Source organism: Lagenorhynchus albirostris, chromosome 1 (genome assembly GCF_949774975.1).
Source record: "Lagenorhynchus albirostris chromosome 1, mLagAlb1.1, whole genome shotgun sequence".
Lineage (NCBI taxonomy): Eukaryota > Metazoa > Chordata > Mammalia > Artiodactyla > Delphinidae > Lagenorhynchus > Lagenorhynchus albirostris.
This window is the reverse complement of record NC_083095.1, coordinates 125776488-125799782: the sequence shown is the minus strand read 5'-3', so window position 1 is coordinate 125799782 and position 23295 is coordinate 125776488. Positions and strand designations below refer to the sequence as shown.

Below are 23295 nucleotides of genomic sequence, written 5' to 3'. Positions count from 1 at the left end.
CTAGGATGCTGGGAGCAGGAGGGATGGGGGATGTTCCTTTTATTTTTTTGCTAACTTCAGAAGCCAGAATTATGGCAAAGTCCCTCAGGCAAAAAAAAAGAATAGATATTATTCCCTCTGGAGCTGGTTGATACCACGTTTTGAATTCCAGGGGGGTATTATTAGACAGCCATTTTCCACACCCTCACTCCCCCACCCCCACCCCCAGAAAGCACCTGCTACGTTCAGGCCCAGCAGCTTCTCAGTTAACCAGCCCTCAGTTAACCTGCCCAAGAATGAGTGATTCTGCACGAATGAATTTTTTAAAAGATAACAGTGGTTCAAGAGCCAAACCTTTTGTGTACATAAATCTTTCTAAAAGGAGTCAATCTCCTCCCTGCCAACATAAACAGAATATGCAGAAGAGAATTCAATTATTTCTTAAAGACACGGAGTCATTCTTACAGACAGCGAAACTGAACTGTGTTGCAATATACTTCTGCCCTTGGGGCACGTCTGCAATGCTTTCTAAGTTGTCTACTTTTACAGTTTTAAAAAATAATCTCTTCCTTTGATGCCAAAAAGTTCAGCTGTCACTTTTTGCTTCCATCAAGGACAATTATAGTATAGTAAAAAGAGTCCCATCCTTTGTCCTTCAGTTTCCTCATCTGTAAAACAGAGCGCTGTGGGAAAGCAACATGACATTGGGGAACACTGGGGAAACATTTTATCAACCATAAGGGTTAAGGCTAGACTTCTGAATTTTGATAAAGGACTGTATTTATTAGCTAAGTATCTCCTTGTCATATACTATTACTTTTTGGATTTTTTTCTGAGGTCTTAAAAAAAAGAAGTAGTAAGTTCTTATAATTACGTGTAAATTTCATTCAACAAATATTTATAAGTGACTACTGTACATTAATTAGGTGCAGTACTAGGAAGATAGAAATAAAAACCCTGGGAGCTGAGAGTCTAGTTGATAAACTTCTTATAACTGGGTCTGAAACAGGAATTGATATAGTTCTGAACGAGGTGCTTGGTGCTGCCCCGCGAACTGAATGCTAATTATCTTCTTCCCACGAAGTGTGTGTGTGCCCCAGCTCAGTGACAGTTTGACTGACCAAGCCAAATGCTGCTTCTCTGATCCGACCTCCACTCTCCGCTACATCCAATTACTCACCAAATTCAGTTTATTCCATCCCCTGAATACTCTTCAAACATGCTAAGGCTGTCTTAATGGAAAGCCCACGTAATTTCTGATCAGGACTATAAGCACAGTAAGTTCCTAACTGTCCTTCCCAATCCACTTTCCATAACCCCATCAGAGTGATTTTTCTGAAACACAAATCTGGTTCTGTTGATCCTCTGCTTAAAACTCTTTCACCTCCCTCCCCGCAAATGCCTTCAGGCACAATGTGTAAAGATCCTTCTAAATGTAGCCATTGCCTCATTTCTTTTAATACTTTGCCAAGCACTGCAGCCATACTGAACTCCGCACGGGCCTCAAGTATCTCTGAGGCTAACTCCTACTGGCCCTTTGGGTTTCCCTTCTCTGTGGAGCTCTCTGGTATATTATCACCTCCTTCATTATCTCTCTCCTCTGTGTTTCCCCAGCACCCTGTCCACACTTTTAGTATATGTAGAATTTATATGACTGCAAACATCATTAAATGCCTTGTCATAAATACCCTTTTATGTGAGGGGGTTAAAACGACAGTCACTGTGCTCCTCTGAGAGCTCATTAAGTCTCATGCCACGTATATTGCCTGCAGTTTAGTTTAATATTTATTTATTGTTTACTAATTTATTTATTTATTTTGGCTGTGCCGGGTCTATAGTTGCGACATGCGAACTCTCAGTTGCAGCATGTGAGATCTGTTCCCCCACCAGGGATTGAACCCGGGCCCCCTGCATTGGGAGCTCAGAGTCTTACCCACTAGACCACCAGGGAAGTCCCTTCCTGCAGTTTAGTTTAAAGTTATCTACTCATACATGACTGTTTACTAGCCTGTCTCCCTGACTACAGTAGAAACTCTTTAATGGTGGCAACTGTATCTTACTCACTCCCTATTCCCCAGTAGCTAGCTTTGGGATTAATACAGGTTTACAGAATGATTGTTTGGGCTATAATCGGTGGTTTTCAAATTATAATCTGTGACTCTAAGGACTTTTATGTGGGTGCCATGAGTGGGATGGGGACAGGGTAAAGATCTAAGCTTCCTATCCTTTGATCAAACCAGAAAGGCCTCAAAGTCCAAAAAAAATTTTTTTTAACTTGTGTGTGTCAAAGGACACCATCAAGAAAGTTAAAGTCAATCCACAGAATGGGAGAAAAAAATGTAGAGTCTAGTATCCAGAATACATAAAGAACTCTAGGCACTTCCCTGGCGGTCCAGTCGTTAAGAGTCCGCCTTCCAATGCAGGGGACATGGGTTCGATCCCTGGTCGGGGAACTAAGATCCCACATGCCGCAGGGCAACTAAGCCCGTGCTCTGGAGTCCGCGCACCACAACTAGAGAGAAGCCCTCGTGCCGCAATGAAAGATTCCGCGTGCCGCAACGAAGACACGACGCAGACAAATAATAAATTAATTAATAAGAAAAGAACTCTAACAACTCAAAACTAATAATTAAAAAGGAAAAACCAATTTAAAAATAGAAAATGCATTTGAACAGAATTTAAAAGAAAATATTCAATCAATAAACACATGAAAATATGCTCAACATCATTAATCATAAGGGAAATGCAAATCAAAACCACAATGAGAGACTACTTTACATCCATTAGGATGACTACAATTCAAAGGAAAAAAAACCCCAGAAAATAACAAGTGTCGGCAAGTATGTGGAGAAATCTGAAATCTCGTAAATTACCGATGGGAATGTAACATGGTGCAGTTGCTGTGAAATACCGTTTGAAAGTTCATCAAAAAGTTAAACACAGGGGCTTCCCTGGTGGCGCAGTGGTTAAGAATCCGCCTGCCAGTGCAGGGGACACGGGTTCGAACCCTGGTCCGGGAAGATCCCACATGCTGCAATTAGGCCTGTGCGCCACAACTACTGAGCCTGTGCTCTAGAGCCCACAAGCCACAACTACTGAGCCCGCGTGTCACAACTGCTGAAGCCTGCACGCCTAGAGCCCGTGCTCCACAACGAGAGGCCACTGCAGTGAGAAGCCCGCGCACTGCAACGAAGAGTAGCGCCTGCTCGCTGCAGCTAGAGAAAGCCCACGTGCAGCAACGAAGACCCAACACAGCCAAAAATAAATAAATAAATTTATTAAAAAAAAAAAATTAAACACAGAATTTTCATATGACCCAGCAATTCCACTACTAGGTATATATATCCAAGAGAATTGAAAACAAAACATACATCCACATAAAAACTAGTACACAAATGTTCACAGCAACATTTTTCATAATAGTCAAAAAGTGGAAACACCCCAAATGTTAATCAACTGATGAACAGATAAACAAAAATGTGGTATATCCATACAATGGAATATTATTTGACCATAAATATATATGAAGTACTGATAAATACGACAACGTGGATATACCCTGGAAACATTACGCTAAATGAAAGAAACCAAACACAAAACACCAGCTATTGCATGGTCCAATTTATATGAAGTGTCCACAATAGGGAAATCCACAGAGACAGAAAGTAGATTAGCTAGTGGTTGCCAGGACTGGAGGGGAGAGTGAAACTAGGAGTTACTGTTAACAGGTCCTGGGTTTCTTTATGAAGTGATGGAAATGTTCTGGAACTGAGTTGTATAATTTATGAGTGAATTTTATGTTATGTAAATTATACTTAAATAAAAATGTCAAAGTAAAAAATAGAAAACAGAAATAAGTTTCTCTGTGATGATCTTTGAAATTAGCAGTCCTTTTCAGCTGGATAGAATGGGCCTCAGCAGAAGAAAAGACAAACTTAGACCACATGCTATTTTCTGTAGGATTAGCCCTGCTAGAAAAAAGTTCCTATTTTAATTTACTTCAAGGAGCGTCTGCTTGAGCCATGATCTCTTCTAGGTGTGGGGATAAATCCCTGTGCTGGATGACTTCATGATACAGTGGGAGACAAACTCACAAACTAAATTTGATTCCATATGATTAACAATAATAAAGCTTTGTAAACATGCTATGCTGAATTATGCCTAGCACTGGGTGGGCATGGGGCAGGATGGAAGAAATGGGAAGGTAACAGAGACAGCTTCAAAGAGGACATCACATTTGAGCTGAGCCTTGGAGAACACTTAGGCATTTACAAAGTAAAAAACGGGAGGCCGTTCCAAGCAGAGTGAGGAACACAACCCTAAGTATGAAAGTGTGGGGCAGCCATCAAGACGAATGATGGACCCAAAGTGAGGCCGAAAAAAACATGGGTGTGAATCTAAAATGCTGTGCTAGGAGGTTCAGACATTACCCTACAGGCAGGGTTTGGCAGGTTGAGACCTGTATTTTTTAAAAGATAATCCTGTGGAGGTAGGGTGGTAGGAGAAACAAGGCAGAGAGAAAAGCTTAGAAGCTTGTTATGGTTATATGTGGTTATAAAACAGACTCTTCTCTCCATTTTCTTCTCCTTTCCCAGTCCTCTCTTTTCTCACGCCCTTCTTCAGGTATCAACCCTCTTCTAGAACAGAGATGTCAGCCGCCTCTCAGTTTGCCCAGCTCATGTGGAAGTGTCTAGCTGTGTGATTAACCTCCATACTCTTCTTTAGTAAGCTGCCAGGTGGGGGTTAGCATCGAACACTGCTTCCTTCCAGCACTGGACATGTTTGCTGGCACTGCTAGAAAACATCAGAGGAGCCAGGTCTGAGAGAAGAGTCCACATGAAGCCTCTTGTGAGCTCAGGAGTTTCGTGGCATGGATGATTGTCCCCATTCGTGACTCTTTTTAGTACCACTGTAATGATGTGCATATGCCAGCCAGGCAGATAAGTAAATAGTGGAGGCTCTCTTATGTCTCAATTAAATTGTATGATTAAATAGAGTCATAAAAACTCACAGAAGACAAAGGCTTTTTTTTTTTTTTTTTTTTTTTTTTTTTTGTGGTACGCGGGCCTCTGACTGTTGTGGCCTCTCCCGTTGCGGAGCACAGGCTCCGGACGCGTAGGCTCAGCGGCCATGGCTCACGGGCCCAGTCGCTCAGCGGCATGTGGGATCTTCCCGGACCGGGGCATGAACCCGTGTCCGCTGCATCAGCAGGTGGACTCTCAACCACTGCACCACCAGGGGAGCCCAAGACAAAGCCTTTTATGAACGGAATTTTGTAATGATGGGCTATTAAATATGTTTTGGACCAAGAGAGCCTGTTCCCATCTTAAGCAAGCCCACTTTACTCCTCCTCATCATTGAGGACCCAAGGCCAGGCCCCGGAACAACACCCCCCCAGCCCCCTCGCCCCAACCTCTTCTTGCCCATCACTCAGCTGGCCACTTCCTTTCCATCGTCCTCTCCCCTATCCCCACTGTGGCCTTCCTATCAATCCTTTTCAAGCTACACACCTTACAGGGAAAGCCATCATCTCCCCTACCTTCCAGACTGGGGCACAAAGGTCCTCCTCTTAAAGCCGTGATTTGCCCTGGCTCTAGCTGTCTATTGGCCTGGAACCCTGGCATTGTTACAGTGATTCCATTATCCTGATGGTGTCATATCCGAGAAACTGTTACTTAATCTAAGGTCACAGATTTATACCGATATTTCCTTTTAAGAGTTTCAGTCTTAGCTGTGAAACACTTACATTTAGGTCTTTGATCCACTTTGAGTTAGTTTTTGTATATGACGTGAAAAAAATTCATTCTTCTGCATGTGGATCTCCAACTGTTCCAGCATCATTTGTTGAAAAGACTGTACTTTCACCATTAACGGGTCTTGGCATCCTCATCAGAAAACAACTGACCATGGACATATGGGTGTATTTCTGGACTCTCAATTCCATTTTACATGTCTATCCTTATGCCAGAACCACACTATTGATTACTGTATTGATTGATTGATTGATTACTGTAACTTTGTAATACATTCTGAAATCAGGAAACCTGAATCCTCTTTGTTCTTTTTTCCCCAAGATTGTTTCGGCTACTCTGACTCCTTTGCATTTCCATATGAATTTTGGGATCAACTCATCCATTTCTGCAAAAGAGCCCACTGGGGTTGTGACAGGGATTGCACTGAATCTGTAGACCAATTTGGGGAGCGCTGCCATCATAATAATATTAAGTCTCCCATTCCAAGAATGTGGGATGTCTTTCTGTTTATTTAAGTCTTTAATTTCTTTCAAAGATGTTTTATAATTTTCAGTGTATACGTTTTCCACTTCATTTGTTAGACTTATTCCTAAGTATTTTATTCTTTTTGATGCTAACTGTAACTTGAAGTGTTTTCTTAATTTCACTTTTGAATTATTCATTTTGGGTTACTAATATATAGAATTACAACTCATTTTCTGTTTTGATTTTATACCCTATCATTTAGAAGATACTTCTGATAAGGTATAAAACATGACTTATAGGAATTCACTTCTTACTGGTAAAAGGAATAAATAAACAGATGTATAAACCAGGGATTTGTTAATTGTCCTGCTGAACACCTACAGATGTTAGATAGAAATTTATATTTAGCTATAATATGTTTGAAATACACACACGCGCGCGCACACACACACACACACACGCACACTCAGAGTAATGATCCATTTTTCTGGCTGTCATATTTTAGATAACCTGAACATTCTGAAACACATCTGTGAACTCAAAAATGATTTGCAAGAAAGTTTCAAGCCCTTCTGTCTGACATTTATCTTTTTCCTTTTTTGACCTTGCAAACTTCTTCTCATCCTGTAAGACCTAGCTTAAATGTCACACCTCCTGATCCACCCCCAGAACAAACCCTCTTCTGGCAGAACAAACCCTCCTGTTTCTGGGTTGTATAGTATGCATCCTATAACGAAGCATAATTATTCATTTCCATACTCTTATCTTTTCCAAGTCTGTGGCCTTCTTGGGGGCAGGCTCAAGGAGGAAGTCCCCACTTCAGTCTTTGCAATTCCCAGCACCTCAATCCACTGATGTCCTGGCTGGCTCCAGCCAGCCTGGGATTCGGTGACTCAGATATCACTGCTCTGTTCCCACCTGCCACATCACCAATGTGGCCAGCCCTTTGTTGCCAGCCAAACTGGCAGCCCAGGCACTGGGGAGAGCATTAGATGGTTACATAGCCTCCTGAGTCCCAGCACACTGTATTGGCAGAGGATTTGGGACTATGCCTCTGCCTTTCTACCCTGACTCACAAATCTAATCTTCAGTTGACCTGGGAGACTTGCCTGGAAGAACAGTCCTCTCTAGGCTTGAAGGCTGCCCTGAGCATGGCCTGGTCAACTTGGGCTGGCATACAGTGGGCACTTTTGAGGACTATCTGCTGCATGAATGAACACAAGCCTACTCATTTTACTTCATCAGCCTCAATCTCTCTTCTCAGAGCAGTGGTTTGACCTTACACATACCACTTGGGTATCTGATTTCATTTGATACCTTTAATTTTGCTAGGGTCACCATCAGCAGTGCAAAGACTGAGACAAGATGATCAGATAACTGGGGCAGCCAGTAGTCACTGACAAGAATGAGGAGTGACCATAGAAAACAGAGGTGATCACAAGAGAGAACACAAGAAAAGCACCAAGCAGAGCAGCACACCCATGTAGGGGTCATTTAGTTTGGGAGCAAATGGCTCTCTACACCTCAAAAAGCCCAAGCATATCACTGAGTGCCAAGGCCAAACACACAAGCAAAATGGCTGGTAAAATTCAATGAAAGAACAAGGCAAGATCCCCACAATTCTACAGCCCTAGAGGGCATCAATACGTCAAAGTTTAGCTCAGTACCATGTTCAAAACAGGGACCTGAGTCATCAAGAAAAGGTTATGATACCTTTTATAAAAGCTTTATACCAATGAAATGATATTCACTATACTTTATCAACAGGCTGCCAAGAACAAATACATTTTAGAAACATTCTTTCTAAAAAATGCAAATTTTCTCACTGATGTCAGAGCTTAAAGTAGTATCAGTTAGCTAGACAGCAAGGGCCACCTCATTCCCCAGTGATATCAGATGGCTAAGGCATCATGGCACGCATAGACACACATCACTTACAATGAACCCAAGTACTTTACAGCTCAGGTATTCAGGGACTTGGAGAGGGCCTGATTATGAGTTTTACAGTAAGAAGTTCTTTTGAGAGAAGCAACTTGGAGGCAAAGATGGTAGCTCTAAGACAGCACTCAGATCCTGAGTTAGCCAGGTCCAAACCAGACAAGCTCCACCCCCTAAAATTAAACTAAATTTCCCAGATTTCTCTTTGCAGTCTGATTCTCTTGGTACCTTGGCTACTCATCCAGTTCCTGTTCTGTGGTTCAAATTTCACGTTCATGATTCTTACTACTCTGTTTACCTTTTGGTGTCTTTATTTGGATATGTGGTGGCTGACTCTGGCTTTGGCCCACGATCCCACCTCCTGTCTCCCAACTCCTGACATTCAGCATCCCTGGCTGCTCTAGCGCTGGCTCCTATCCACTTGATCTTGTTTTACTACTTCTTTGTTCTTTGCCAGGCCATGCTAGGAGGTCAAGGGACATCCACATAATAATAAATAAAGTACGTTACACTGGGCTTTGCTTAGCTATTTTGTACGTGACTCCAAATATATCCATCTTGTTTGAATTAGATTCCCTTGGGGTGGTACTTTTTGATTTGCCTTTTCCCGAAGAGAAACAGTATATACTGTCATTGGATAGCCATTTCATAATGAAGTATATCCCATGCCCAAAGAGTAAGATGGTTCAAATCCTGGCTGGTTATATTCATTCAGAAATAGAAGCCCTACATGTCAGATGTAAATGAAGATAGACAGTTAATTGTCCTCTGGGATCTAAAAGGGCAGACTTAGCCATTACGGAAGAGGTTCTCAAACTTTCATGTGCAAAGAGTTGGGAAGCTAGTAAAATGTAGATTCCTGGGCTCTACCCCTAGAAAGTCTAATTCAGAGATCTGGGTCCAAGAATCTGCATTTTAAACAAGAGTCTTAGGTAATCCTGATGTAGTTAGTCCTTGGACTACCCTTTGAGAAACACTATATCACAGCAATGAGAAATCTGACAAACGTGGGGTAAGCACAGTAATTAAAAGATCCCACCAATCCTTCCTCTCTTAGAAGCTATGATGCACCTTGCCTAAGGCAGGTCACCTGGCCAACTCTTTCCTAATATTCTTATTCCCAATCATCAGCTTGGTTCCAAGATCAACTTAATGTTTGTTTTAAAAATATATGTGAATTTCCCAAGTTTTCATAAAAAAGATATTTGAATGTTTTTAGAGTAAATGGGAATAGATGTCTAAGTTATAGTTTTCTCTCAACTGAGGAAGAAGAGCTATAAAGAAAAATATACGATTTAAGCTACAAGCTACTGTCCTTCATCACACATACCTTCTCTTCTTAGAACATCTCCCTATGATGATTTCAAAAGTCTCAAGATTTTACCCAAATCAAACAAGTAAAATATATTAAATTTAATAGCAATCACTGCTACTTTAAATAAGGAATGAAAACATCCATTTGATCCAGAAAACCTTCAAATGAGCTCTCCAGCAATACCTGTATTACTGGTGAAGGTATCTGTACCTGAACATTCTGATGCCCAGGAGCCTGGCAGACCAAGAACAGCAGAGCCCAGGAAAGATGGCAGGCTGTGCACTTGACTGGGGAGGCCATTTCCCTGGGCACGTCCCTAAGCAATCCTGAAGGGGGAGCTCAGGAAAATCAGTTTAATTGGGAGGATTCTGATGGCCATAGGATGCTTTGGGAATATAAGATGACAGAAGATATTGATGAGCTATTAGATCCAGGAGGCCTGTCTGATATTTGAGATAATGGGGCCTCCATTTGTTTCAGGACGATGCCTTCATTTTTGCACTAACATGGTTTATGGCTTGCAAGGGATATGTGGACTGACTGATGCAGACATTAAGGATGTTGGAGCTCCATTCTTACTATTATTGTGATATGTGTATGTATTTGTTTTTTTCCTAGGAGGATCTTTATTTTTTTCTCCCAAATCTCATAACTGGTTATACAGACGTTTAATTGAGAGGAATAATTATGAATTAACGATATTTTCTCTTTCAAACTTTCCTATCTGAGTCATTTATTGCCGACATGACAAGCATTTTAAATACTGCAAAATTAAAGTTTAAAAAATAAACATTGCTAGCAGGCAAGCTCAAGCCCAGAAAAACTCAGTTTTTAAAAAACATTAATGTTTCTTAATCGGAGTCTTGTATACTATAAGACTGCTAATTTACAGGAAAAAAAGGAATTTAAAGTCAGCAACAAAAGTAGTTGATTGAGAATGAAATTCAGGTAGCTTAACTCCATAAAGGCAAAGGGACAGTGAAACTCGGATACGGATGATCAGAGGTAGGATGACTTAACATGTGAGAATACTAGTTAAAAGCACAAAAAGTTAGGAGTATGTTCTGGGGAAAATGCCTAATTAGGAAATTAAAGCTGAACTGTTGACCTAGAGCTTCTGAACACTTTTATCACTCTGCTATGCTTTCGGTAAATAAAGCAAGGAGGACAAATTTTATCCAGCTTATGTCTGCTGTTCAACTCTGACCCTTGCCTACTGAATGACTTTAAATATGTGTTACGGAAAAAATGATACCACTTTAATTTCCGGCTCCATCCCCATCTGGCCAGAGAGAGGATAAATTAATATTATCATGTTTTGTCTTTAGGGCTTCTGATGCCCCCAAGGACCAGCCTGTGGGACAGTCTGTTTTGGCAGAGAGTCTCGGCTGGAATCAGAAGAGCAGGATTCAGGACAAGGCCAGTTCACGTAACACAGCTCAGAGCCATAGAACACAACTTGCTCCGAGGATGTTGGGCATCGTGCTTCATTAGGAAACAAAATATAAGCTTTCCACACCATTAGGAATGACTTTAGGAGTGAAAGCACATAAGACGATGCCTCACCTCATCAACAATGCACTGCAGAAGCTGGAGAGGCTGCAATGGGAAAGAAGAAAGGAAAAAGTATTAGCCTCTATGCAATATCTTTACAGTGGAGTGGAAAGAAAAAATCATTAATGCAATAAAATATAGCAAGATTAATCAACAACAGCAAACTCTTATAAAAACATTGATGCTCAGGATGTTCTATTATTTCTAATGGTACCTAATCTAATACAGGCAGTTAAAGGTTTGCATTTTCTTCAAAATGCAATTTGCTAAGTTTAAAACAAGGCATTCAAGCATGCAAAGGAAGCAGCCATCAGGAAAAAGAAAAGTGAATTTTTTTCTGAACTCATAAAGCTTACCATTAAAGATCCCTGGTTTTTCTGAATCTGAAAAAAGGCAATATGTAATTAGCATGTCATAATCAAAATGACTCACTTGGACACATTATGATCACTGAGAGAAAATTATTGCATTGCTGGTGGCAATTTGTGGGCATGTGTTAACACAATTTACATAATGAAAATACACAAATGTTAATAGCTCGCTTCTCATTTATAGGCGAAAGTCAGCAGAATGTTAATTTCACACAACACTTTTTAGTACCCTCCAGGTTGTATTAGAATAGGGAGAAAAACCATAATCCATTTCAAAAGGCTGTTTACGATTCAGATATAAATAATGTTTTATATTGCTAGATTGTGAACACTGGGCTTAATGTTGCAATCATTGCTAATGTTATGAAGCTCACTCTTTTTAAATTAAAAACCGATTTATTTAAAATTGAAATTAAATCATAGTCAGAAATTAGAATTTTGGATTCCTGCCAGTGTCTGCTCACAACCCCCTATTTTGTGAAGAAAACTTTAATTATGTGGTTGAAGTATTTGCCTCTGACTCAGGAGTGGGTAAAGACTCCACCTCTTCCAAAGTTCCTTCAGCAGGGCAGCAATGCTTTCTGGGAAAATCAAATTCATGCAAGTTTTAACACTGGTTTTCAGGGGATAAGAGCAGAGTCAAAGAAGATGCCTGTTCTGGAGGCAGCTGCTCACACAGCTGACACCGATAAACCACATCTCTTAGAAAGTTACTAAAATGTGACAGCAAATTAATAAAACATCCACTTAGTAGTTAAAGTATTAAACACTTCAATGTGTGCCCCCCAACCAAAAAAAAATTGCCTGCAGTTATTACAAACTCAATGAAAATGTCGTCCCAGGTACTAAATTTCCTAAGGAGGAAAATTTTGGGAACCAAATATAACTACTGAGGAGACAGTTGTTTGCTGTGATAACAGTGCTTCAACCAGCGGGTAAAATATAGGTAAACTAGTTAATAGTCCCTTATATGCTCTTTTTTTTTTTTTTTTTTTTTTTTGCGGTACGCAGGCCTCTCACTGTTGTGGCCTCTCCCGTTGCGGAGCACAGGCTCCGGACGCACAGGCTCAGCGGCCATGTCTCACGGGCCCAGCCGCTCTGCGGCATGTGGGATCTTCCCGGACCGGGGCACGAACCCACGTCCCCTGCATCGGCAGGCGGACTCTCAACCACTGCGCCACCAGGGAAGCCCCCTTATATGCTTTTAATGGTGCTTTTAATAGTTCTTTCACATACACGTTCTCATTAGATCTCACAACCACCCTGAGCTTGGCAGGGATGGTCATCTCTAGTCTATGATGGGAAAAACCGGGCCTCTCAGAGGTGGGCAGGCCCAAGGCCACAGGAGCAGGCTGTGGTTGTGCTGGGGCCTCTCTTGTGCTCCTTTCTCTCCAGCATCATATCTGCCTACAATCACAGCATTCCTTAAAAACAACTGGATTTGCATGTGTTTATACTTGGCATGGTAAAGTTGATAAATGATCAGTTTTGGCACGTGGCTTATTCTCAACTAGACTGTTAAGCTCCTCAAGGGCAGAAGCCATGTTTTTGCATTTCTTTTGCATCCCTGTGGCTGATCAGCAGACCCTTCCACCGAGTGCTAGATGTTTTAGAAAGTGCTTTCCCATGTATTATCTCAGCTGAGCATGGTACCCACTCCTTCCTGCTCTTGGCTCCTCAGCATGCCCTCCCCAATCACCACTCTCTGAAACTTCCATCTCAGGTTGATTGGCTCTTAGTCTACTTTGATATTTCCTACTGAATGTTGTCCTGATGCTTCTTCTTGTTCCTCTAGCCAATGAGTACTTCTGCGTAAGGGTCTGTGGGGAAAGATTTACATTAAAAAGGAAGACAGAGCTGTTAACTACCACCCTGGAGTGGTTAGGGTTTTAGTAAAAAGCCACAGCATCTTTAAAAAATCATGAAAAAACCCAGGTAAATTCTCCTATGAGATATCTTTGGTGTTTGCTTTTACAGTTGGTCCTTGGTCAACATGGGTTTGAACTGTGCAGGTCCACTTATACGTGGCTAGTTTTCATTAGTAAATACTACAGTACTAAATGGTCCATGGTTGGTTGAATCCAGGGATGCGAAGGAACCTCGGATACTTGGAAATTGGGGGCCGACTAAATTGTATGCAGATTAACCCCCTCATTGTTCAAGGGTCAACTGTATATTTTTAAAGTACACACAGATAAGCACCGCCTCCCCCAAACATTCTCAGTAAGATATATCTACTTCAACAGGAGAGTTACTTTTTCTAATGTACACAGAATTAGAAAGCTGTTTTTGACATCAAAGAGAATGCTTTTCATAAATTTCCAATAGTCAGGGGGATTACAAATTCTCTGAGGAAAACATGTAGCAAACATTTTAAGTGACATGTTTCAAAATGAATTCAGGAATGGATTGTGAGACATTGCTCCCAGTAACATGAGTTGCGTGAACTAAATGAAAATTTCCTCATAAACCGAGACCTTAGAAAAAGTTTCCATCCTGCCCTAATCTGTGGGTTAAAAGCATGGTTTAAGACAGCTTAAAATTGTACTATTTTAACACTTGCTCTTTACTATAAGAAAAGGAGAAACAGCAATATCAAAGTCCGTTTTATGATCTTATAACCATACTGTTATACTGTTTTGCCCAGGTTTTTAAAGGGAGACGCTGTTATCAGGTTTTATCACACACTTTTGATAGCAACATACTACATGAAATCATCTTCATAAATTTTGTATTAAGGTAGCAGTGCCAGTACATGAAATTGATTCAAAATGCTTAAGATACTCACTTACTTTTTAACAGTTACACCATGCAGTGACATATCTTCTATTTCGCAAGAATCTGATGATGCAACATCATTGTAATTGATTCATTTCTCAATTAAATAAAGCTACTGTGCTTTCCTTTATATGAATGCCACATAGACCATAGAGTTAGATGTATTATCTCCTTCCTCTGTCTCAGATATATGGCCTTAAGTGCTATATTCTGTTCCTCTGTTAATTCCACCAGAAAAATTTAATGTCACGGTCATATTTTTCAAATTCTGAACTGCCATAAACTCAACTGTATTTATATTAGGCATACTTTTCACTGCTAAACTCTTTGTTGTTTACCTTTTTCAAGATCACATTACTGTACAGGCGCAGCAATCATAAAACAGATCCAGACAGAGTCAGCCTCCAGTCGTGGCCTCTGCTTTTGCACACAGTTCATGAAAAAGCGAAGCCCCTAGTTCTGAAGCACATTAAAAGTGGTACTAAGGGTCCTCGATATAAAATGTTAGCTTCGTGAATGCCTCTCTTTATTCTGGGTCTGCCTTGCAAATGCTTAGCTGTGAGAGCAGAGTTCAGAGGGACACAATAACATTGTTAGGGCTCATGTACTGCCTGCACCTCCCAACATATGAGATGCTGTTTATAAGTAACTTGTCCAAGTCCACCTTCCTGCCTGTACATTTTGCTTGCGTTGAGCTTTCTATGTCTAACTGATACTTGGGGACAAAGAACAGAACGATAATTGCTCCAGTCATAGGCTTTGCTAATCAGTCTCTAGAACTAGTAGCATTTTGAAACACTATTTAGACAAACCTCTTCCCTCTTCTGGGCATAGATTTTTTTTTTTTTTTCTTTCATCAGCCATTAGGTTCAAGATTTTAAGCCACACTAACAGAGGATAGTTATGCCTCATTCTAATATAAGACAGACCCTTATGTGTTTAAATGGGGAAGAATGACTTCACAACAGGCAGGCCTAAAAATGAGTTAGGTCTGAAATTTAGGGTATTAACTGCAGTCATATTTACCTTGTATTTCCTTGCAAGGGCCATACAGTTGAGTTGGCAATTAAAAAGCTCCCATAATATGACTTGTGACTTGGGAAAACAAACCTGGAAAGGAAACTGCCAATGCAAAAGTTTGCTCATGGGGTCTCAGCTATTTAATCAATGACTCTGGTGATAAAAATCAACTTTGGAAGGCTCACATTACGCTTCTATCTCTATAGGGGTACTTTTTACACACACAGTGGTAAAGCAGACCTTGCTACCAGTGCTTTTATATTATATTCAGAAGCACAATCAGAAAACTGAAATGAATCCACCTATGTAACTTAGAGAAGACACCAGCTATAGCTTTCATTTTCTCTTTTACTCTCTGAAATTATGGCCTGCCCTGCAGCTCTTGTCTGAGAGATTAATGTGTGACCTGGGTCAGATCTTCCAATATCAGTTGACAAATTTTCTCTTTACATATTTACTGCTTTTCAAGCTTGTGTTATTTTCTCTTAAATAGAAAACAGAAATATAAAATTAAATTATTTGGTTGGGATTTTAAAAGAATATCGTTTTTATTTGTTGTGCTCCTGGCATCACATTCTAGCTTTCAATGTTGAACTCTATTATCTTTTTAAATTTCAAATTTTAGAAACTGTAGTTATTTTGCAAGGACTCTTTTTTTTTGGGGGGGGGTCCTTTTTTGGCCGCACCACGCAGCATGCGGGATCTTAGCTCCCCGACCAGGGATCAAATCCGTGCCCCTTGCATTGGAAGTACGGAGTCTTAACCACTGGACCTCCAGGGAAGTCCCAAGGACTCTCTTTTCAAATCAGATTCATTAAGCTATAACTCTGGCTAAATATAAACAGGGATTATGGCAAACTGAGATTTTATATTCAAAATGAAGAATAATGACCTAATTTTTTTTTTCTTTTTGAGATGGAAGGGACCTCCAAGATCTACTCATTTTGCTGTTAGGGAAACTGACGCTCAGAGGGGAACAGTGCCCAAGGCCACAGATAGAACCTGGCTTAGAACTGACTGCTGACTCACAAGGCTCCCTAGTATGGGGACAAATGCATAAACTTTGGAGTCAGAAAGATCCCTGGAATTCCTGTCAGATCCCCATGGCTTCAGAAGCTCCCTCCCTTCACTAGGCTTAGGGCTCTTGTCTAGAAAGTAAAGGATGAGCTAGAGGGGCCCAAAGACCCCCCAACCCCCAAGCTGCCCATTCAAGCACCATGATTCTGTTTCCTACCTGAAGGAGAGCTGACATTGGCACTCAATCTGCCTGTATCTGGCACTGTGCTGGGTGATAAGACTTAGGGTCACATCACCTCCAATCCATCCTAACTTGCAAAAACAAAGTGCCCAAATCTCAAAAAGCCCTCAGTGAGAGAAAAAAATCACTTCCACATGACCACAAACTGAATACATACTGCTTACTAACACTAACTTAAAATAGGAGTACCCAAACAAAGGACTGTTGTTTTGAAAAGGAACAGAACGAAACTTACCCGGGTTAACTACAAATGGGAATTTTGGCAAACTGATATTTTTAGACGCTGAATGTAGTATGAGACAAAATAAATGAATAATATATATTATTTCTAATAATATAAATGAACAACAACAATTCACTTGTGCTATCCTATCTCCCCTTTTCATCAGCCTCTGTCCTTGTTCAAGTTCTTATCATGCCTGTGAATCTATTAGCATAGCTTGTATAGGACAAAACAAAACAGCAACAAAAAATAACTCATATCACTTATTTAAACACAAATCAATCACTTAAAAATAAGTGATAAGAGGATTTAGAAAGGGGCTACTCAATAAGGTGTAAGAAGGTCACTGTGATTCCCACATTCTAAGATCCACTCACTGGCACCTTCTCCCTGCCCCACATCCCAAACTCCGGCCGGGGTGCTGCATTCAGGAGTGACCAGTTTTAAAAAGTTAAAAATAGATATCCCTGAATTTAACAAACAGCTGGGCGGGCTAGAAAGGCTCCAAGATGCCTAGAGGAGGGCACAGCTCAGATGGGACCAGGCAGAAAATCAGCACAGCCATAAATTAGGTCACTTGGCTCTTACTGCTTCCCGAGTTATCAAGGACAATGCATTGTCACACAACACACAACAGCTGGAGCACCAAGGTACGGTGCAACATCATTCATGTGCTGGGTCTGCCAATCAGTGAGCAGGAAAAAAAGGACCTGATTGCCAGCGTATACTCTTTTATCCCTTGTGTATGTAAAACTGACATAGCTCAGGTCCTCCCCCACACAGGTGTACAAGAGCCACAGAGTGAATCATCTCCCGGGCAGGTAAATGAGAATTATAATATTTAGTTAGACCTAAATTCCGTGAGAAAAGCAGGGGCTTAGGATCACAATTCAAAACGACCAATGTGAATTACAAAACTGACCTTTTCCCTAACGGTACAAGGTCTGGTCAAGGAGTCCATTAAGCACTAGCTTTTCAAAGAAGATTTTAGACATCTGCTGTATCAAACTTTTCTCTTTTCTTTGCTCCAAAAAATGTGTGGTCTTATTTCAGAATCTAGGAAGAATATCTGTTCTTTGTGTATGGGAGAGGGGTGAGTGGGGGAGGTGTTGCTTTTTCTGAGAAAGGCCTGTTGATCATTCTGCTCCTTATGGTCAAATAAATCTGCCATAGCAAAAGTTATTTTACTGTGTCAAAATGTCTGAAGGGTTTTTTCTGGAGCTATCAGTTAGTTTGCATCTCTATTAGCTTAAATCCCCCACATGCCACAGAGTCCAGAACGATGTTCGAGGTCAAGTGGTCCAATTCCTTGTTCCATGCAGAAATTCACTTTATCACCAGGGACTTCCCTGGTGATCCAGTGGTAAAGAATCGCCTTCCAATGCAGGGGACATGGGTTCGATCCCTGGTCAGGGAACTAAGGTCCCACATGCCGCAGGGCAACTAAGCCCACGTGCCTCAACTAGAGAGCCCGTCTGTCACAAACTAGAGAGCCCATCTGTCGCAAACTAGAGAGCCCATGCACCCTGGAGTCTAGGCGCCTCAACTAAAGAGAGAAAACCTGCATGCCACAACTAGAGAGAAGCCCGCACACCGCAACAAAGAGCCCGCGTGCCTCAATGAAAGATCCTGCGTGCCACAACTAAGACCCGATGCAGCCAAGAATAATTAAAAAAAAAACAAAGAAAAAAAAGAGTGGGGGAACCAAAGAAAAATAAATATTCCTGACAGACAGCTAGCCTATCTTTGCCAGAAGACTTCCAGTGACGGGATTCCAACGATTCTATCTTGGGTAGCTTGAATTGTTAGGAAGTTCATTCTTATTTTGAGTCCAAATATGTCTTCCTATAAGATGTGCCCATGGTCTGGAACTGTAGTGATTAAGTCTAATGACAGCTCTTCACATATCTGAAGATAGCTGTCATGCCTCCACAATGTTTTCTTTCCTGAACAAACATCCTATTGATATTTTCTTCCTAGGATCATTTGCTATGTTTGGTTGCCCTCTATCCTTCTCCCTTCCATTAGTAATGACACTCTAACAGCATTTCCCCACCCCTAAGCAGCCCACGTGCTTCGTGGGAAGAAGACTTCGCTTCCAGCTTTAGAGATGGGGCATGTGGTTCAGGCCTAAACTAGTTGGCATCACCTAAATGCCCTGGGTGCAGGGAGTTAAACTGGTCCAATCAAACTGAAGCCCAGAGCCTCTGGTTGCTTGTGGGGGAAAAAGAGACCAGCTCTTTCCTTCTAAACTGGGAAGCAGGTCACCCCAGGAACTCTACAGCCATTCTTGGTCTGTGAAGGGAGAAGCCTAATAAGAATAGAGCTCAAAGTGACTTACCGGATAAAGTTCTACCTAAAACCAGCGATATTTAGATTTTCGGTCATGTAATTCAATAAATTTCCCTTATGACTGAGGCAACTTTGAGTTGGGTTTTCTGTGAGCTGAACCAGAAAGCTGTCTAGAAGGACCCAAGCATGATTTCACATTCTCCTTTGAGGTTATCTTTCTCTGAGTGTGGTACCATATGTGTATGCTCCTCATAAAGTGTGATATCCACGCCTGAACACATACCTTGCACTGGCTTATATCACCTTGCTTTGGACACTATACACTATTTAGGAGACTGTCATAGAGGCTACAAGTGCATTCACATTTTTGATAGCCACGTCACATAGTTGGCTCAGTGGAGAGAAACAGAGAAGTGTGTAAGTCTTGGGCTGAAAAAGAATTACTTCTTTCCTGTACTCTTCTATTTCTTATGTGTTTCACACTGACAGAGTATTTGAGAGTCAAAATGAGTGGATCATTAAACCAATCACAGAATCTAGACAAGTCTGATGAAGTTTCTACCTGTTGTCTCTCCCCTCTAACTGACAGAAAGTGCATCAGCCTTTTATTTGTTTGGCTGAGGAGAGTCTTGCCCAACACTGAAGCAGACTCATAGACTTGGTGTCTGAAAGCACCTGAAAGGTTTTTTAATCTGACCTAGCTTCCGCCCCATCTGACCCTTGAATCCCTCCTTTACGCCCCTGCTGACCGAACTTCTGTCTGAATACATACAGTAATGCGGAGCTTACGTTTTCTGACTGTCCATTCTACCTCCTGTTCCAGTTCTACACTAACAGAACAAATCCACATCCTTTCTTAGAGAGAATCCTCAAATATCTGAAGACAACTATCACATCTCCTTGGAAGCTTTTATTCTTCAGGTATTAATGCTGGCAGGGTAGAGTGGAAATACAGACATGGAAGAAAAGGGGATGAAATTATTAATTTAAAGCCTAAGGATGTGTATTGATTCTTAGTTCCTGCTGATTCTAAAACATGCTATTGCCAACATGTAAAAAAAGTAAAATTAAACTGAATTATCAATTCATATATGTTTATGAAGTACTTACTCTGTGCCAGCTACTGTACTAGACTCTAGGACTCAGATGATGGATAAGATATAATTGCTGGTGCACAAAAACAAAGTGACTTATTAAGTTCCCTGAAATTTAGTGGCAGAGCTGAGACTTACGCACAGGGCTTGCACACACCTCTAAATGTCACTGAATGTTTGTATAAAATATAGTTCGCTGGATTCAGGACACTGTAAATTTCTAAGGCAGCTTCGCCATGCCCCCCAAAACAGGTCATGTTTTTAGGCATTGCAAGGAAGGTTTTCTTTGTGAGCTAAGACTCCACATATCGCTCCTTTTTTTTTCTTTATCCGCGATATATCTGACAACATTTTTTGGCCTGCTGAGATTCTGAGATAAGCTGTAACTGCAGCCAACACATGGTTTATACAGGATTAGGAAAGAAAAAACATCTTGCAACACAGTCACATATAACCATGTTAATTAACATGTGTCTTACTGGCTTGACTGTAAATTCAAAATAGGTTTAAAGAGAAGAAGTCATGGATCTAGAATGAACTGAAGAAAGTCTGACTTCTGTTTCAGTTTCAGTTCACACCTCTCATATTTTGATATAAGTAAAATAAGGTTTCAATAAACTCCAAGGGAGGACATGGGGAGATGGAGTTGAGTAAGATGGCTGAAGGTGTAGAAAAGAGGAGGAAACTGTTCGTACAAGATGAAAGGAGACCACACAAGTATCTAGTCCAGCATTTTTCAGTCTTTGTTTACCAAATAACTCTTAGTTCATACAAGATATGACTTAGACACATTTTGAAAATTAACAGATAATGTGTTCGTGTGTGCATGCATGTGTGTATGTGCCAGAGAGTGGATGCCCACCTACTGTATTTGGCACGTGACTGACCTAGGCCACCTCCATCAGTTTCCAGATGAGAAAACTGAGGTCTGAAAAGAAATAAGGTCAAAAAACTAATAGGAACAGCCAGGACCAGAACTCAGGTTAACTCTGTGTGTGTGGCTGGGTGGAAACCATATACTGATAATGATTCAATTTGTCACTCGTTGGGTGTGTCACTTGTTGTACCCCAGTTGCCTCTGCCCTGAGTCACTGAGCATTTCCAGCTGCCTGGCTACCAAGGAGGCATAGGGCTGACCAAAGAGCAGGGGCTGGAGGGAGGCCTTTAGCCGGGAACATTCTTTTGTTTACTGTATTTTATCAAACTAGAGCTAGGACTGGGGTCGAGGTCTCCTCATGCCCAGAATGGTGCTCTCTGAAACCTGTTTCTGAACACAAAACAAGACAAGCTCCATCAGCCTCTTTGGTCTTTCTTTCCCCAGACTTCCTTACCTTCCCCCCATGGTGTCACCAACTATAGACCTTGACAGTGTACAGCACAACAGAGTCTACACTTGGTTCTAATTGCTTTCCTCAGTTTCCCACAACTCTTTGGGGACGACACCTTGGCTCTGAGCGTAAACAGACAACTGCCTCCTTTCTTAGCTCCTAGCAGTCCCTGGCACCCTCTTTCCACCTGGTGTGTCCTGGGCAATCTCCAGTCTTAAATCGAATCAGCTCTTTGCTCCTTTTAGGCAACTCACTGATTTTTCAATGAACTTAGCTTGTCTGTTTTATTGGCACTAAAGAAGGTTGGGTTCTTAGCATCATTAACATTTTAGTTGAGGAAGAATTCCCAGACTCCCCAGGCATTAATCCAGAACGGTTAAATATCTAAAAAGTAATCTGTACTCAAACAAAGCTTGGCCAGGTCTGCCCCCTTTTTAACTTGGATGCCAATGAGCCCCCAGCCCCACATCTACCCAAGTTTTCTATACTGAATGGTGATAAATAAAACACTGGAGTACAATAAAGTTGATGTCTTTGTCTGTTGGCAGGCACGAAGCATCCTACAACAGTGATTTCCATCTCTGTAGACACACCAGTTGGAGGCAGTACTTGAGTGGATGGGTGTGTGAAATAAGGATAGCTATTTGGGCTCAAAGCCTCTGGGTGCCTTCTCTCACTTTCTCCCCCTGCCCCATCCCTCTAGAGTGGGAGACAGTCTGATCCTGATATTTGGTGTTGCCAAATATCTGGTAATCATCAGTGAGTCATTTAACGGCTATGGACCCCCCTTTCCTCCTCTGTAAAATAAATGAGTTGGACTAGACCATTGTAAGATCTCCTCACATCCTAAAATTCTATGATTCCATGAGGTAGTACCAATGAAACCAAAGGGGGAAAAATGGAAGGCCTTCCAGACCACAAAGATTAAGAGGAAAAGAAGATGGCGAAGTAACCCCTGAAAGCCAGGCTGGGCACCAAGTTCATTACTTCAAATGTCAATTCTATTTCCGGGCTAAACTGATTATTTAAAAATTGTAAAAGAATCATGGTCCCCAGTTGCTGAATTAAAAATGATTAGATTCTGCATATAATTCTATATATTAATGATGGTGATTGTGAATGATAAATTATAACACAAAAAAGAAAGACTGTAAAGGAGGGCTCTTATGGGATCAGAAAAGTAATTCATTTTAGTCCTAACTGGAGTGAGACATGGTCATATATTTTCAGAGTTACATAGGTAAATCCCTAAAGTACTTTCTGGAAATATAAATAATACTAATATTACCTTGCTCTTATTTACCACCTTATTTTTTTTCAAAGTGGTCTCTTAGGTATTAGCTCATTTGATCATGACGACCAATCCTCCAGCAGTCTAGAAAATGTTCTACGATATGCCAAGTTAAATTCATAAAGGTGGCAGGGAACCCCTCAGAGGCATGTGCCAACTGACCTTAGGGTAGAAATCTTAAAATGCAGTGATTTCCAACCTCAGACTGGCTCTCAGTCATCTCAAAGGGATTCATGAAATTCTCAAGCTTAATTTCATTATGTGGTCTCGGCTACATGTGCCATCTCCATCCTGATACAGCACTTCTCTCCTCTACCATTCTACCAACATTTTCTTACTTCCCTCCCAGTGTTGCTTTAAAAGTCATATAAGGAAAAAAAAAAAAAAAGTCATATAAGGACATTCCCAAACTATTAGGGAGATGAATGTCACAGTAGCAGTAGTAACCTATTGAGTTGAAGTACTTACTGCAAGGACACCAAATACAACATGCTGCTTTAGACCTTTATCTTTTACAAGATGACTCTCCTCTTGACTAGAATACCTGGAAAGTTCTTTTCCACCCTTCTAGCCTTAGAGCTCAGCTCAAGCATCATCTACCCTGTGAAACCATAGTTTCCTAAAGTGAGCTGACCT

The 23295-nt window shown here is 41.1% G+C and overlaps 1 protein-coding gene across 9 annotated transcripts in view; it reads right to left on the bottom strand.

Moving 5' to 3' along the window:
* MAP2K5 (mitogen-activated protein kinase kinase 5) overlaps window positions 1-23295 on the bottom strand; it is a 262889-nt gene that overhangs the window by 49054 nt on the left and 190540 nt on the right. For 7 of the 9 annotated variants that reach the window (XM_060152940.1, XM_060152910.1, XM_060152932.1 and 4 more), the window contains 2 exons: window positions 11361-11387; window positions 11017-11049 (listed from right to left, as the gene is read on the bottom strand). In XM_060152940.1, the coding sequence (XP_060008923.1) occupies window positions 11017-11049; window positions 11361-11387 (60 nt within the window). The remainder of the gene's footprint in view (window positions 1-11016; window positions 11050-11360; window positions 11388-23295) is intronic. The other 2 variants (XM_060152922.1, XM_060152950.1) reach the window with 1 other exon arrangement.